This window comes from Sinocyclocheilus anshuiensis, unplaced genomic scaffold (assembly GCF_001515605.1).
Source record: "Sinocyclocheilus anshuiensis isolate Anshui unplaced genomic scaffold, SAMN03320099.WGS_v1.1 scaffold810, whole genome shotgun sequence".
NCBI lineage: Eukaryota > Metazoa > Chordata > Actinopteri > Cypriniformes > Cyprinidae > Sinocyclocheilus > Sinocyclocheilus anshuiensis.
In genome coordinates this window covers 1,138,947-1,152,271 of record NW_015542409.1, presented here as the reverse complement: position 1 = coordinate 1,152,271, position 13,325 = coordinate 1,138,947, and the positions used below count along the sequence as shown (strand labels likewise).

At 37.9% G+C, this 13,325-nt stretch overlaps 1 protein-coding gene across 1 annotated transcript in view; it reads left to right on the top strand.

The window, feature by feature from the left end:
- Positions 1-13,325, top strand: part of LOC107693237 (membrane-bound O-acyltransferase domain-containing protein 2-like) — a 30,573-nt gene that overhangs the window by 12,769 nt on the left and 4,479 nt on the right. The window contains exons 2-7 of the mRNA XM_016492545.1: positions 4,854-4,999; positions 6,790-6,867; positions 10,245-10,340; positions 10,426-10,481; positions 12,114-12,168; positions 12,386-12,569. Of these exons, the coding sequence (XP_016348031.1) occupies positions 4,854-4,999; positions 6,790-6,867; positions 10,245-10,340; positions 10,426-10,481; positions 12,114-12,168; positions 12,386-12,569 (615 nt within the window). The remainder of the gene's footprint in view (positions 1-4,853; positions 5,000-6,789; positions 6,868-10,244; positions 10,341-10,425; positions 10,482-12,113; positions 12,169-12,385; positions 12,570-13,325) is intronic.

Below are 13,325 nucleotides of genomic sequence, written 5' to 3'. Positions count from 1 at the left end.
GTTGAATTACTGAAATAAATGAACTTTTCCACGACATTCTAATTTATTGAGATGCACCTGTATATATATATATATAATTAATTAATTACACAAATAAATTACCCAGTTTTGTTTTATTTTATATGTATTACATTTTTAAAAATGTAAAAAAAAAAGAAGCCATTTTTAAATAATAAAGGTTTTCAGCAGTATTTCTGAGTTAAATTTGCCGTCATATTTACCTTATATTTGACTCTTAATATGGTTATTAAAATGGCCGTTTAATAATTTATGGAATAAGAACAACAAAAATTTATTCTTCTTACGAGAAATCACAAAGGAGTTTCCATAAATTCCCTTATGTTCTAGCACAGAAAATTACTCCTTAGCTTTTATGATTGCATTAAATCACCCCAATTTAAGTTTAATAGTTTCACTAGAAGTCCATTTTATCAAGACCTTTTTGCAAAATGATAAAGCAGTAACAGAAATGGGCTCATGTTGTTGTGTCAAAATGTCAAAAGTTTACCAGCATCTGCTTCAGATGGGTGTTATCGAGTTAAGTAACTTGGCCTGTTTTTCCAGGGTTTTTGTTTTCCAGCCTCTTTCATTTACAACTGGCTGTTAAGGCAGAGCTTGTGAATGAGCCTTTTTAACGTTCTTCTGTAAAAATGTTTGCTAGAGCCCCTATTTCCTCTCCTCTCTCCTTGACTGCCCTTAACATTAAACGCTTATGAGAGCATGCTTTATAATCTGTATTGATATATTGAGTTGGTGTCATCTTTCATGGTACCTTTTCTATGAATCTCTGAAAGTCTGAATCTAAGCAGTTGTGCTCTCTGTTTAGTGGGTGCTGAGAATCAGAAAGCAATCTGCCACTGCAAAGTGAAATGAAGTTGCACGTTCTTTTGGAGACACTACCTGTTTTATGAATTATTAGTATGATTTGTCTTGCCACACAATGCAGCTAAAATGCTTTTTTTGTGGCTTTGTGTTGAAATGTTTGACACTGTGGCTATAGCTCAAGACTGGGTTGGGCCAGCATGAACGTGCTGGTGTCAAATATTTACAATTTATTTAATTTTGTGGTATTACAAGGCCATTTCTTATGGCACATTTATGACTGATTTTGACCTTTTAGCTGTGTGATTTCCTATAACTAACTAACTAACTAACTAACTAACTAACTGGCTTATTTAGTGTATTGTGTGTGCTTGCTGCAAGTGTGACAGATGGACAGATGAAACTGAGTGAGAGAGCAACAGGAAGTCTGCAAAGAAAGTGACAGAAGCTGGCAAACAAGCCTCTGTCAAAACCGACTGATAATCCTTCATCTGTCAAGGATTATTTTATGTTGTGTCTGAGACATTATGTAAGCCTTCATAGTTATAACTAACTCAATTTCTTACCAGCATTATTCAGTCTCAGCATCAAACGGTGTGCTTGGCGTTCATGAGCAGTTGTTCATAATGGACAGTTTTTTGCTGTCAATGTAAATGGGGTTAAGTGTTCCAAGACTTGAAAGTAGTAAACCTAATTCAAAGGGACATGATTTTAGTTAAGATTTTTATTACATCCAAGCTCAGGTAATCTCAAAGACACGTGGCTCTCTTATACTATTACCGTGCTGTCATCTGTCATTTAGCATGATTTTTGGTTTATATTGATTACTTGGAGCTTGAGATGTCTTTTGATGAGTTTACAATGCAGCATTGCTAGTGCTACATACATACAAGTTAAAGCATGCTGCCAAGAAACTCCCATAACCCTCTTGGTCTGGTCTGCAGACCACGCTTGACAGATGAACTGGATGTCGCAAAAACAGGTGGTGTCCTTGTTGTGGTGGATTTATTAAGTGCTATTCTACAGAAGTTGAATGCAGATGTGGTTGATGAGGACAGAAATACAGTTTATTGTGTGGTGTGTGAATTCTGTCACAAAAAACAAAACAAAACTAAATACTAATAAAAATCTTGAAATATCTAAAATTGAGTTTAGTTTTTGTCTTTATGTTTAGATATTTTATTATTTTAATAATATCATTATAATGTTTTGAATGTCATTTTTTAAAGGCCATTTTTCAGTTACCATAAAAGTATTTATCAGCTTATTTTATTGACCTGAATTTTAATATCAGTGTATTCCTTGTGGTTAGGGCCCTGTTCATTTTGTTAGCAGATTCAATTTAGAGTTTTGATGACCACCCTTGTCTATTTCAGTACATAGTATCTATTTTTCCCTTTAATGTGCCACACATGCCAGAAAAGTAGCTATTCTGCAGACTTATGATGATTGTTATATGTATAAAGCATAGGAATGAAGCTCTTTACAGATGTTAAAATGTTTGAATTTATTTGAAGATATATATATATATATATATCTGTCTTCAGATGATTTGAAGTAGAAGTTTCACAGCTGTTTCCACTCAAGAAACAACTCCCAGTCTCATGCTGTGGATGTCTTTGGCTTTCATGAGAAGCATGTCAGTGTGACGCTCAAGGCATTGTCTTTTAAGTAGGTCACAAGGCTTACAGGGTCCTGAAATACTGCAGGAACCTCACTGAGTCCTGCCAACCTTCTGACGTTCTCCTGGAACAGGGTTGAATCCTTGTTCTCTGACCCTGCTAGTCGTGGTTTGTTTTGATTTTGATTGCTTATTATTTCTTCTAAATTCCATTGTCTTTAAATAATAATCTTCACACCTGGGGCAAGTGACATGTTTCCAGTATCAAATACTGTAGTTCCCCTTCAGGAACTCGAGCTGCATCGAGAATCGCTTTGGGAACGTCCCTGCGTGACCGCGTTCTGAAGCACGTGTAAAATCAGCCCAATGGAGCAGCGAGACGTCACGAGTGGGGTGACGTGAGCACCAGGAAGTATAAAAGCGCATCCGGCAGAGCGCAAGTTAGCTTCTGCTCTTCAGTAGCGCTCTGTGTATGTGTCAGTCCTATTTATTGTTGTCTGTCAGCCACAAGCATATCAATCATGTCAAAAGCAAAGTCTAAGTCTATGGCGAGCGAACGGCATTACAGACGTTGTGTTCCTCCCTGCCCACGATATCTGGCGGTGGGGGATACACACGATCTGTGTGTTGTTTGTTTAGGAGCAGAGCATGCACGGTCAGCTCTTGAGGGAGCTGATTGTCATGACTGCGAGTTGCTCTCGCTGCGCGTGTTCCGCTCTCGCCTGACTGTGTTTGATGAGAGCGGCCAGGCTCGCGATCCCGCTGGCAGCGGTCCCGCTGTTGCCGAGGCGCAGCATAGACTGTTGTCATGGGGATCGCAAGTGGATTTAGCGGAGGGGTCCGAGACGGGCTCGTCCTTTTCTCGGTCCTCACACGCTAGATCCAAGAAAGGCTTAATCTGCTCTGTCCAGTTCGAGCACTGGACGCTTACGCACACAGAGCTGCCCCGTGGCGTAAGGCAGATCAGCTTTTTGTTTGTTTTTGGTCCGCCAAAGAAAGGATCTCCGGCGACCAAGCAGACTATGAGTAGGTGGGGGGTCGAGGCCATCTCACTAGCCTACGAGTCCTCTGACCTCCCGTCACCTATGGGGGTCATCCAAGGCTTTCAACTTGGGTGTGGCCTTGCAGGACATTTGAGCTGCGGCGGGCTGGTCCTCACCGCACACTTTTGTCAACTTCTATAACCTAGACCTCTAGGTTACGTATGTAACCATGGTTCCCCGAGGGAACGAGACGCCTCGTCTCTTTGCTATACTCCCTGCATCGCTGCAGGCGCTACTTCATCGAAGCTAACTTGTGCTCACGTCACCCCGCTCGTAGGGTTGGGTACCGAAACCTGGTACCATATGGCACCGGTACCTATGTAACCGGTGTGTACTAGAACCGAATCCGAACGCAGATTTCGGTGCCATGCCTGAGCGATCGATTGAAATATTTGTGGGGGGAATTTTTATTTATTTACTTTTTAATAAGTATCGGTTCAGGCACCGGAACCGTTTTAAAAGTATCGATTTGGCACCGGTATCGAAAAAAAACCAAACGATACCCAACCCTACCCACTTGTGACGTCTCACTGCTCCATTGGGCTGATTTTACACGTGCTTCAGAACGTGGTCATGCAGGGGCGTTCCCAAAGCGATTCTCGCCGCAGCGTCTCGTTCCCTCGGGGAACCATGGTTACATACGTAACCTAGAGACGTTTTTCTGTATACACTGAATTCACTGAATATCAGAATATATTTGATGTTAAATGTACAGCTATGTGGAGCAGTATTTGGACCAATGGGGTTTCCGTGTGGGCGGGGCTACCAAATGACAACAAAATAATGCTTGATGCTTTTCACTTTATTGTGTTGTGCTTGGGATGGGCATTTTATGAAATGTTCTAGTCGATTACTGTGAGACATAAAAATGAGTAACTGATTACTTAAAAATGATAAGGCATAGTTCACCCAAAAATGAAAACTTGCTGAAAATGTACTCACTCTCGGGCCATAAAAGATGTAGATGAGTTTGTTTCTTCACCAGTTGGAGAAACTGGAGAAATTTTGCATTATATCACTTACTCACCAATGGATCCTCTGCAGTGAATGGGTGCCGTCAGAATAAGAGTTCAAACTGCTGATCATCAAAAACATCACAACAATCAAAAACATCACAATAATCCACACGGCTCCAATCCATAAATTAACATCTTGTGAAGCGAAAAGCTGCATGTTTACAACTGAAAGAAAATATTTTAATGTAATTTAAAATGCATTTAAATAAATAAATATTTATTAAAATAGCTCAGAAGTGACAAACCTATCTGAAAAGTTATACATCTCATCTAAGTATCAGCCTTTTGGCCGTGATGGCATAAGTTCAGTTGATGATCAATTGGGTTTTTTATTTGTTTCTTTGTTTTTAGGTGAACTTTGTAGTATGTCAGCTCTGTGCCCTGCTCACGGCCGTGTGGTTCAGGCTCTATCTGCACCCCAGCAAGACCAGTCCTTTTGTGCGGCATGTGGTGGCCACACTGCTGGGCATATACTTTGCCCTCTTCTGCTTTGGCTGGTGAGTATTTGCCTGCTGTCCATACTGACGCATCCCTCTCTGTGTGTCCGCATTGAAACTGAAACCAGTTTTTGCTTGTACACTGGACTGCAGGATTTGTGCTGGTGTGACATTCCAGAAAGATACAACAGACGCCAATCAATAGAAAATGTAGCAGTCTGTAAACGAGAGAGATTGATACAGAATAAACAATCGGTTTATAGGACAATAAAAAGAGCTGAAGCTGATGTCTGTAGTACACTGTCAAGTAACAAATTATGTGGTATGTTTCAGTTGTAAATACACCTGTATGACTCCCTCAGCTCAGTGCAACAGTGACTGGACATTTTTTTTTAAACAGAAAGTCACCTGTGAGATGAAAGACACCATTACAACATTTGATTCAAACCAAAAAAGGATTTGAAAAATGGAAAACAGAAATATGAGTTTTCATGGTTACAATGAATTTTGTTGAGTGGTGGGTCCCATTTTTGGATTGAGAGTCGTATAATATATGTGACCCTGGACCACAAAACCAGTCACAAGGGTAAATTTTTCGAAATTGAGATTTATATATCATCTGAAAGCAGAATAAATAATCTTTCCATTGATGTATGGTTTGTTAGGATAGGACAATATTTGGCAGAGGTACAACTATTTGAAAATCTGGAATCTGAGAGTGCAAAAAAAACTAAATGTTGAGAAAATCGCCTTTAAAGTTGTCCAAATGAAGTTCTTAGCAATGCATATTACTAATCAAAAATTACTTTTTGATATATTTACAGTAGGAAATTTACAAAATATCTCCATGGAACATGATCTTTACTTAATGTCCTAATGATTTTTGGCATAAAAGAAAAATCGATAATTTTGACCCATACAATGTATTTTTGGCTATTGCTACAAATATACCCCAGTGACTTAAGACTGGTTTTGTGGTCCAGGGTCACATATGTTTAGAATTTACAGTAATAAACATTAAAGACTAAACATGTTTTTTTGTTTATTCATTTGTTTTGGAAACATGATATTTTTAAAAGAAGGTTTACTGGAGTGCAGGAGTAAAAAATTATAAAATTAGTTTTTTCAATTCCAGTATACTTTGCGAAAACCTTTGCGGGAAACAGCTGGTGTTTTAATTTTATTAAGAGAGTAACAATAGAAAAAGTCTTGTCGATACTAACATAGTTTTAGAAACATTAGTGTCTGTGTTCTGACTGTCGGCACACACAAGCTTGTATTGATGTGTCAGTGGCGACTAAAATCCGGAACTCATTAACATCTCATTTAATAAGACAAACAGATCAATAGGCCACACTCATGATAATCAAGGATAGATAAATGTCTGGCTGCTAATTAGTGGCATCTTTTCAAACCCTTATTAAATTGTCTCTTTTTGTGTTTGTGTGTGTTTAAGTGTGTCTTACAGATAAGCTTCTATCAAGTTTCTTTTCTTTACATAAAGGCAGTTTCATTTGTTGAGTCTGGGTAATAGGCATACAAATTCAGCTTTTCTACTTGAATGAGGACAAGCTGAAATCTCAAAAACTTAGATTACACTAAAAACTGTTTTTATGCTGATCCAGATAATGTGCATTTACATCTAGCCTTTACCTCTATCAGAAAGGCTATAGGTTGTTCTGCAAGGTGGAACTCTGTTCCTACAGCTGCCATATTAAGAGTTAGAGTCCTGCCTTTATGAGTAGTAGTTATATACTGTAAGTATCATTTGAAAGTTTCTTATTGTATAGTGGACATTAAGCAAAAATGTGCTGTATTAATAGAAACAACCTTTTCTCTCTCTTCTTCAGGTATGCTCTTCATTTCCTGCTCCAGAGTGGCATTACTTATGGAATAATGATTCTGACCGGAGTCGAGCACATGCACAAGTGAGTTCATAATTTCATAACTATAACAACATTAAAAATTACTCAAAAGTGCTTTAAAGTTGTTGTATTTTTTAAAACTTTCATAGCATTAAAGGCAACATTAAATCAAAAGTGACTCCATTTCCTACTAAAGAGCCCATGAAATGGCTGGACAAATGCAGCGTTTCTTGTGTTGACTGCACAAAAATGGCCTCAAAGCTAATAATACTGTTTCACTAGGAAATAAGTAACAACACCAGAGAAAATCTGGTTGTGAACACCATTACATTACTTTAAATTCAGTAGAACCCAGACGTGCGCGAATCCTTCATGGCCCCCTTTTCATTCGTTAGGTGAACTGAGGTCCATGCTGATAGAAGTCGTCCCCTCTCTTACAGCCCGACTCTTCTGATGAAAGAGTTGAAAACCAACCCAGAGATAATTATAATGAGAAAGAGATCATTCTGTCACTGTCCTCCTCACGGGTGTAATAAAATCTTCCATTATTTCCCCTGTGCCGTCTCCTGCCAGCTGCCAGAAACTTTTTACTAGGTGGTAAATATAAAACTGCCTCAATGTCAGACTTCTGCCAAATGGCCCTTTAGGGACATTTTGTTTTAAATGAGTTGATATTACTGTCTTAGGATTAGGGATGCACCGACAGTGATGTCTGTGAGATAGGTATATTCACTCGACAAGCTCGCGCATCTGCACCGCCGCGCGCTCAATCCACTCAGCGCGCTTTGTTTATCAGCTCGCACACATCAGCTATACAGGCGTTAATACTGAATGTTTAACATTATATTCATTGCATACATATACTTCGTAGCAGACATCCATAACTCCTTTCCGCTGTCTGTTGTCAGTGTTTCTTTGTTTGAATATGGCGCTTATCACATGCTGTGTGGTATCGGCGTTTGGTATCGGGGCATTTTAACGAGTACGAGTACAGGAGGCCAGTATCGGGCCCGATACCGATACCAGTATCGGTATCGGTGCATCCCTACTTAGGATGATTCAAGGGGTAGTTGTTGAGGTAGACAATTCTTCCTCCTCCTTTTTCTGTCTTCTATCGGTGGGTTGTGTAGAAAGGCTATTGACGTTACTGGTTGTGTCATTTTGGGAATCATACAGTGGTTGAGACCATTCTATTTTTGGCATTCTTTAGGGGGCAAACTGTTTTGCAGATCTGCAAAACACACTCACATTGTTGAATGGAAAGCACACACACGACACACACACACCTCGTCTATCTTCGTACTCACACCTGCAGTGTCTGGGGACCTGAGCTGAATGTGTCATCACTACAGCTCGAGTGTGTGTGTATAAGAAATAATGAGAATGACTGGGAGCTTCTGTTATGCTAGTCTCTGCTAGCGTCATCTGCTTTTCCCTACCTTTGTCTGTGAGATTAAAAGATCTTGCATTTTAAAACCACACGATTACTAGACTAATGACCTTCTGTTGTCATGTGCGGTGAACAGAACACAACCGAAGTTGTGTAAACTCTCAGTCAGTACGTTTGCATGCACAGCAGAAAACAACAATGTTTTTATGCACCATGTTAGCATCTGGTCCACGCTGCTTTTTTCACCATCTTAGACATGACTCAGAAAACACAGCGGAATATACAGTTAAAGGGGTCATATGATGCGATTTCAAGTTTTCCTTTCTCTTTGGAGTGTTACAAGCTGTTGGTGCATAAAGAAGATCTGTAAAGTTGCAAAGACTAAAGTCTCAAATCCAAAGAGATATTCTTTATAAAAGTTAAGAGTCAGCCACGCCTACCTAAAACGAGAAGCGGCTCTCCAAGGTGTTTATACAGCGATCTGTCATGCCACATCAAAGACTGTCAAAACGGCATTTATTATTTGAATTTCCGGAGAACAAAAAATAAACTGTATTCGTTCGGTTCACATGCGCGCATGTCAACATATTCTGTTACACCAAATACACAAAATAATGATCTTTAAAATAGCATCATATGACCCCTTTAAGCTTATAGATATCTAGTTAATGTACTGCTAAATCTACCAAACAAAACCAGTAACCTGGCCAAAAGCATGATCAGAGGACACAGAGGAGTTTTGTGAAGGTTTATGTTGTGATAATGACAGGCTGATTCTCCATTTATCCCACTTACACAGTTACTTACATGCATAGCAAACATATAGAGCATCATTAAATGGACATTAAATATTATTTGCAGTTCAAATTATTTTATGACATGAGAAGAGGCACCAAGGCCACCCTCACTGTTCACAACAATATTCAAAGCACCCATAACTTATGTAGTTATTTCAGATTTGCTGGAAAAGAATTAAGGAAAAGGTGTATATATATATATACAGTATATATTTTTCAAAACATATTTTTTAAAGTATTTTAGAGTTTGAAAATAGAATATTCTAGACAAATTCATAATATGTTTGCATATGAGAGTACAAAATATTGTATTCTTTAAAAAAACTGCTCTTGGAGTTTTATGATTTTAATAATTAACATGACTATTTCAGGTCTATAAATCACACTTCTAAAATCAGACTTCCTCGTATATCCAGATTTTTGGCACTCTGACAGTGGGCACTCTGGTTCTTCAAAAGAAAAAGAGAAATATCTTTAATTTTTAGTAGTTGATCTTAATTTAATGCTTTTTTAATATCATTTTACGTACATCATTTATATCATTTAAAATATGCGCCTTAATTGGACAATCCAGTGTTCAAGAGAGCCATGTAAAATAAATACCATACAGACTGAGCAATCGCATGCAGCCTTTTAACTCAGTCAGCGATAATGAAACTCCTCTATGGCACTAGCAGTTTATAACTCTTTCTGTGTGTGTTTGAGAATATACAGTGGGTACGGAAAGTATTCAGACCCCCTTATTAAATGATTTTAGCAAATGGCTGCAATACAACAAAGAGTGAAAAATGTAAGGGGGTCTGAATACTTTCCGTACCCACTGTATGTGCCTTTTTCTGTCTTCTACCTTCATTTTAATTTCCACATCCTTTTTTTTTGCATCATACAAGAATAGAGAGCAATAATGTCATTCATTAGCGTAGAAAAGAATGTTTACACACACACACACACACACACACGGAGTCTGCTGTTCAGTCTCTGCAGATCAAAAGCCCTCATCACCACTGAGTTCATTTCTGGAAACATCTTTGAGCTCTTTGTTAGCTTATTTTTTTTTAAATGATGTTTGTGCTTGTTTCTGGGTTTTAATGGATCATATAATTCTCCGTATGGCATCCTTCAGGCCCTCATGATATCAAAGCTCTTGTAAAACTACAATTTATGTGTAACATCTGAAGAAATATGGTCATAAGTACATAAATGTATCAGAAATGGTTTGCAATCTAAAACCTGCTGTTTGTTTCACATTGCAGATACTGTTTGGTGGTCGCCCTGGGTTATCTAAGCTTCTGCCAAATTACCCGGGTTTACGTCTTTGATTACGGAATGTACTCTGCAGATTTCACTGGGTAAGAATACGCCTTTCTGTGTGAAGTTTCAGAGCTTCGTTGTCCGTGTTTTCTATTCATATTTCTCTTTTTTTCTCTCTGACAGGCCAATGATGGTCATCACACAGAAGATAACCAGTGTGGCTTTTGAGATCCATGATGGTGAGTGAATGTGTGTGTGTTTGGTTAAAGTTGAGAATACACACAGGTATGATGCATCGGGATTCTGTTCTGGATGCTGTTCCAGACGACTGCTGTTGTGATCGTCAAATGTGCTGCCAAAGGGCCTGAGAAACTAATTAAAGAAATGGAAGGCAGCGGGATGAAACGAAAGCAAATGAAAACAAGCCTCCCTCCTTCTCTTCACCCCTCTATTGTTCCACAGGGTGACAGATTACCCTTATGATGTGTGCTCCTCACACCGCACTTCTTAATATTACCGTTATCACTAATTAATTTCTTTGTCCTCTGCTGAGTTCAGCTGCTAGCCTGCAAACCTTTGTTATGGAGATTCTTCTAAACAGAGTGGATTCCCTTAAGATTGACCTCCTCACTGAAGATTTTATCCTCACTGAATGTCTAGTGCGAGATTAATTCTGGATGATATGACGATTTACACTGTGCCATGGCGGCATTGTATCAGATTTTTCATTTATTTTATTTTAATTTGTTTAATTTAATTTAATTTTTACTTAATTAATTTTATTTTATTTTCAGTTTGTCTTTGTTAGTTTTGATTGATTTTGACTGATGTCGGACATATTATTCATTTGTTATGAATAATCGTATCTTTTAGTCTTCATCATAGTGTAGATAAATATAGAACATAATCAAATGAGATGAAGTCCCTTTCATTTGGAAAGTATTTAATTCAGTGGATTATCCAGAAATGGGCATTACCATGTGGTTATATGAAGCAATTCTCATTGATTTCCAGTACAGATATTGTGATGTATTTTGTTACTGTGATATAAAATTACTTGTTTTGTAATATAAATTGTATGTAAGCTTATAAAGTGGTTTCACTCGCCTGTTGACCCGAATAACCTGTCACTGATATTCCCTATGGTTCGTAGGACACTAATAGGACAAAGTCCCCCATAGAAGTCCTTGCTGACCTCCATCACTAGTTTTGGGACATGTTGATGCATACTGTGGGTGAAGCTCTGTCTCTGCACTGCTGCTGCTCACTGAGTCGGGCATAAACCATAATGAAAACATTTTAAGTGGCTCGTCTTTTTGTTATATGCATAAGGGTGGCAATAAAACAACAAGAAATTATTCAAGCCACTTACTCTGGGTCGCCCTGCCTTTTCTTACCGTGCAGGAAGACAAACAACTGAGGCAGAGGAGACTCATGAGTCGACCACATGAACTCTGAGCCAAGTCAATTTACAGCACATTTCTTCCCTCTCGAATTACTTCTGTAAATCAGAGGGAGGCCAGGGAGTGTTAGACTAAACTCACAAGCTTAGAATTTGAGCACGTATGGGACATCCACTGTGCTCAAATCATGCAAACATTATGATTTCCCACTATATTGTATTTAAAGGAATAGTTCACCCAAAAACTTGCAAGTCTGCCATCATCATTCCATCATCCCAAACCCGGACGACTCGTTTCTTATGTGGAAAACAGAAAAAGGAGACATTTTGAATAATATACTGCTCCATCATTTCCATGCAGTTACCTTGAATGTGGACTGAAGCTTTATCTACTGTCTATAGCTATTATCTGGGATGTTTATTATGGATTGATGGTGTTGGTATTGATATATTTTGTGTGTGTTTATAGGAATGGCAAGGAAAGAAGATCAACTAAACCAAAGTCAAAAACTGTTGGCCATAAGGTATGTAGACTAAAAAGACATTATTAAAATGTTGACTATACAAAGACAAAATTAAATGAAGGAATGTAGTTTTTGATTGAGTGTGTGTAATTGTGGTAGTTGCTTTTCCCTTTATATTTAAAACTGCAATCTCAAGTCTCTTTTCTAGATGTGATTTTACTTTTGTTCTAATGCAATTCTAAAATCTAGTTTTCCTCTGTATTTGTGTTTTATTCAGACGAATGCCCAGTTTATTGGAGTACTTCAGTTACAACTGTAATTTCATGGGGATTTTGGCTGGTCCCACCTGCTCTTATAACGATTACATAGCCTTCATCGAGGGCACCCCCTATCGCCACAGAGACCTTGAGACCAAAGGAAAAGTCAATGTGAAGAGCAGACTGAACGACCCTTCACCAAATGTTTGTTTTAAGTTGTTTGTATTTGCTTATAACTTCACATTACACACCAATTCATGTCACAAGTAGCTTAAATGTTTACCATTAAAAAGTTGGGGGTAAGATATTATGCATTTATTTGATCAAAAATACAGTAAAAACAGTAATATTGTGATATAAATATTAGTAATTTAACATAACTGTTTTCTATTTTGTTGTTTTAAAATGTAATTTAGTCCTTTGATGGTGAAGCTGAATTTTCAGCAGCCATTACTCCAGTCTTGTGAGTCACGTGATACTTCAGAAATCATTCTAATGTTGATTTAGTGGTCAAGGAAAATGTCATATTATTATTGATGTTAAAAACATCATTGTACTGCTTAATATGTTTGTGGAAACTGTGATAGCATATATATATATATATATATATATATATATATAATTCAAAAGAAGAACATTTATTTGCTATAGAAATCTTATAGTCTTAAGTCTTTACTCTCATATTATATAAATGTAATGCCTCCTTGTTGAACAACAGTATTAAAGGGATAGTTCACCCAAAAATGAAAATTATGTCATTAATTACTCACCCTCATGTCGTTCCAAACCTGTAAGATCTTCGTTCATCTTCGGAACACAAATTAAGATATTTTTTGATGCATTCCATGAGCTCTCTGACCCTCCCATAGACCGCAAGGATCCTTACAAGATCAAGGCTCAGAAACATAGTAAGGAGATCGTTAAAATAATCCATGTGACATCAGAGGTTCAACCGTAATT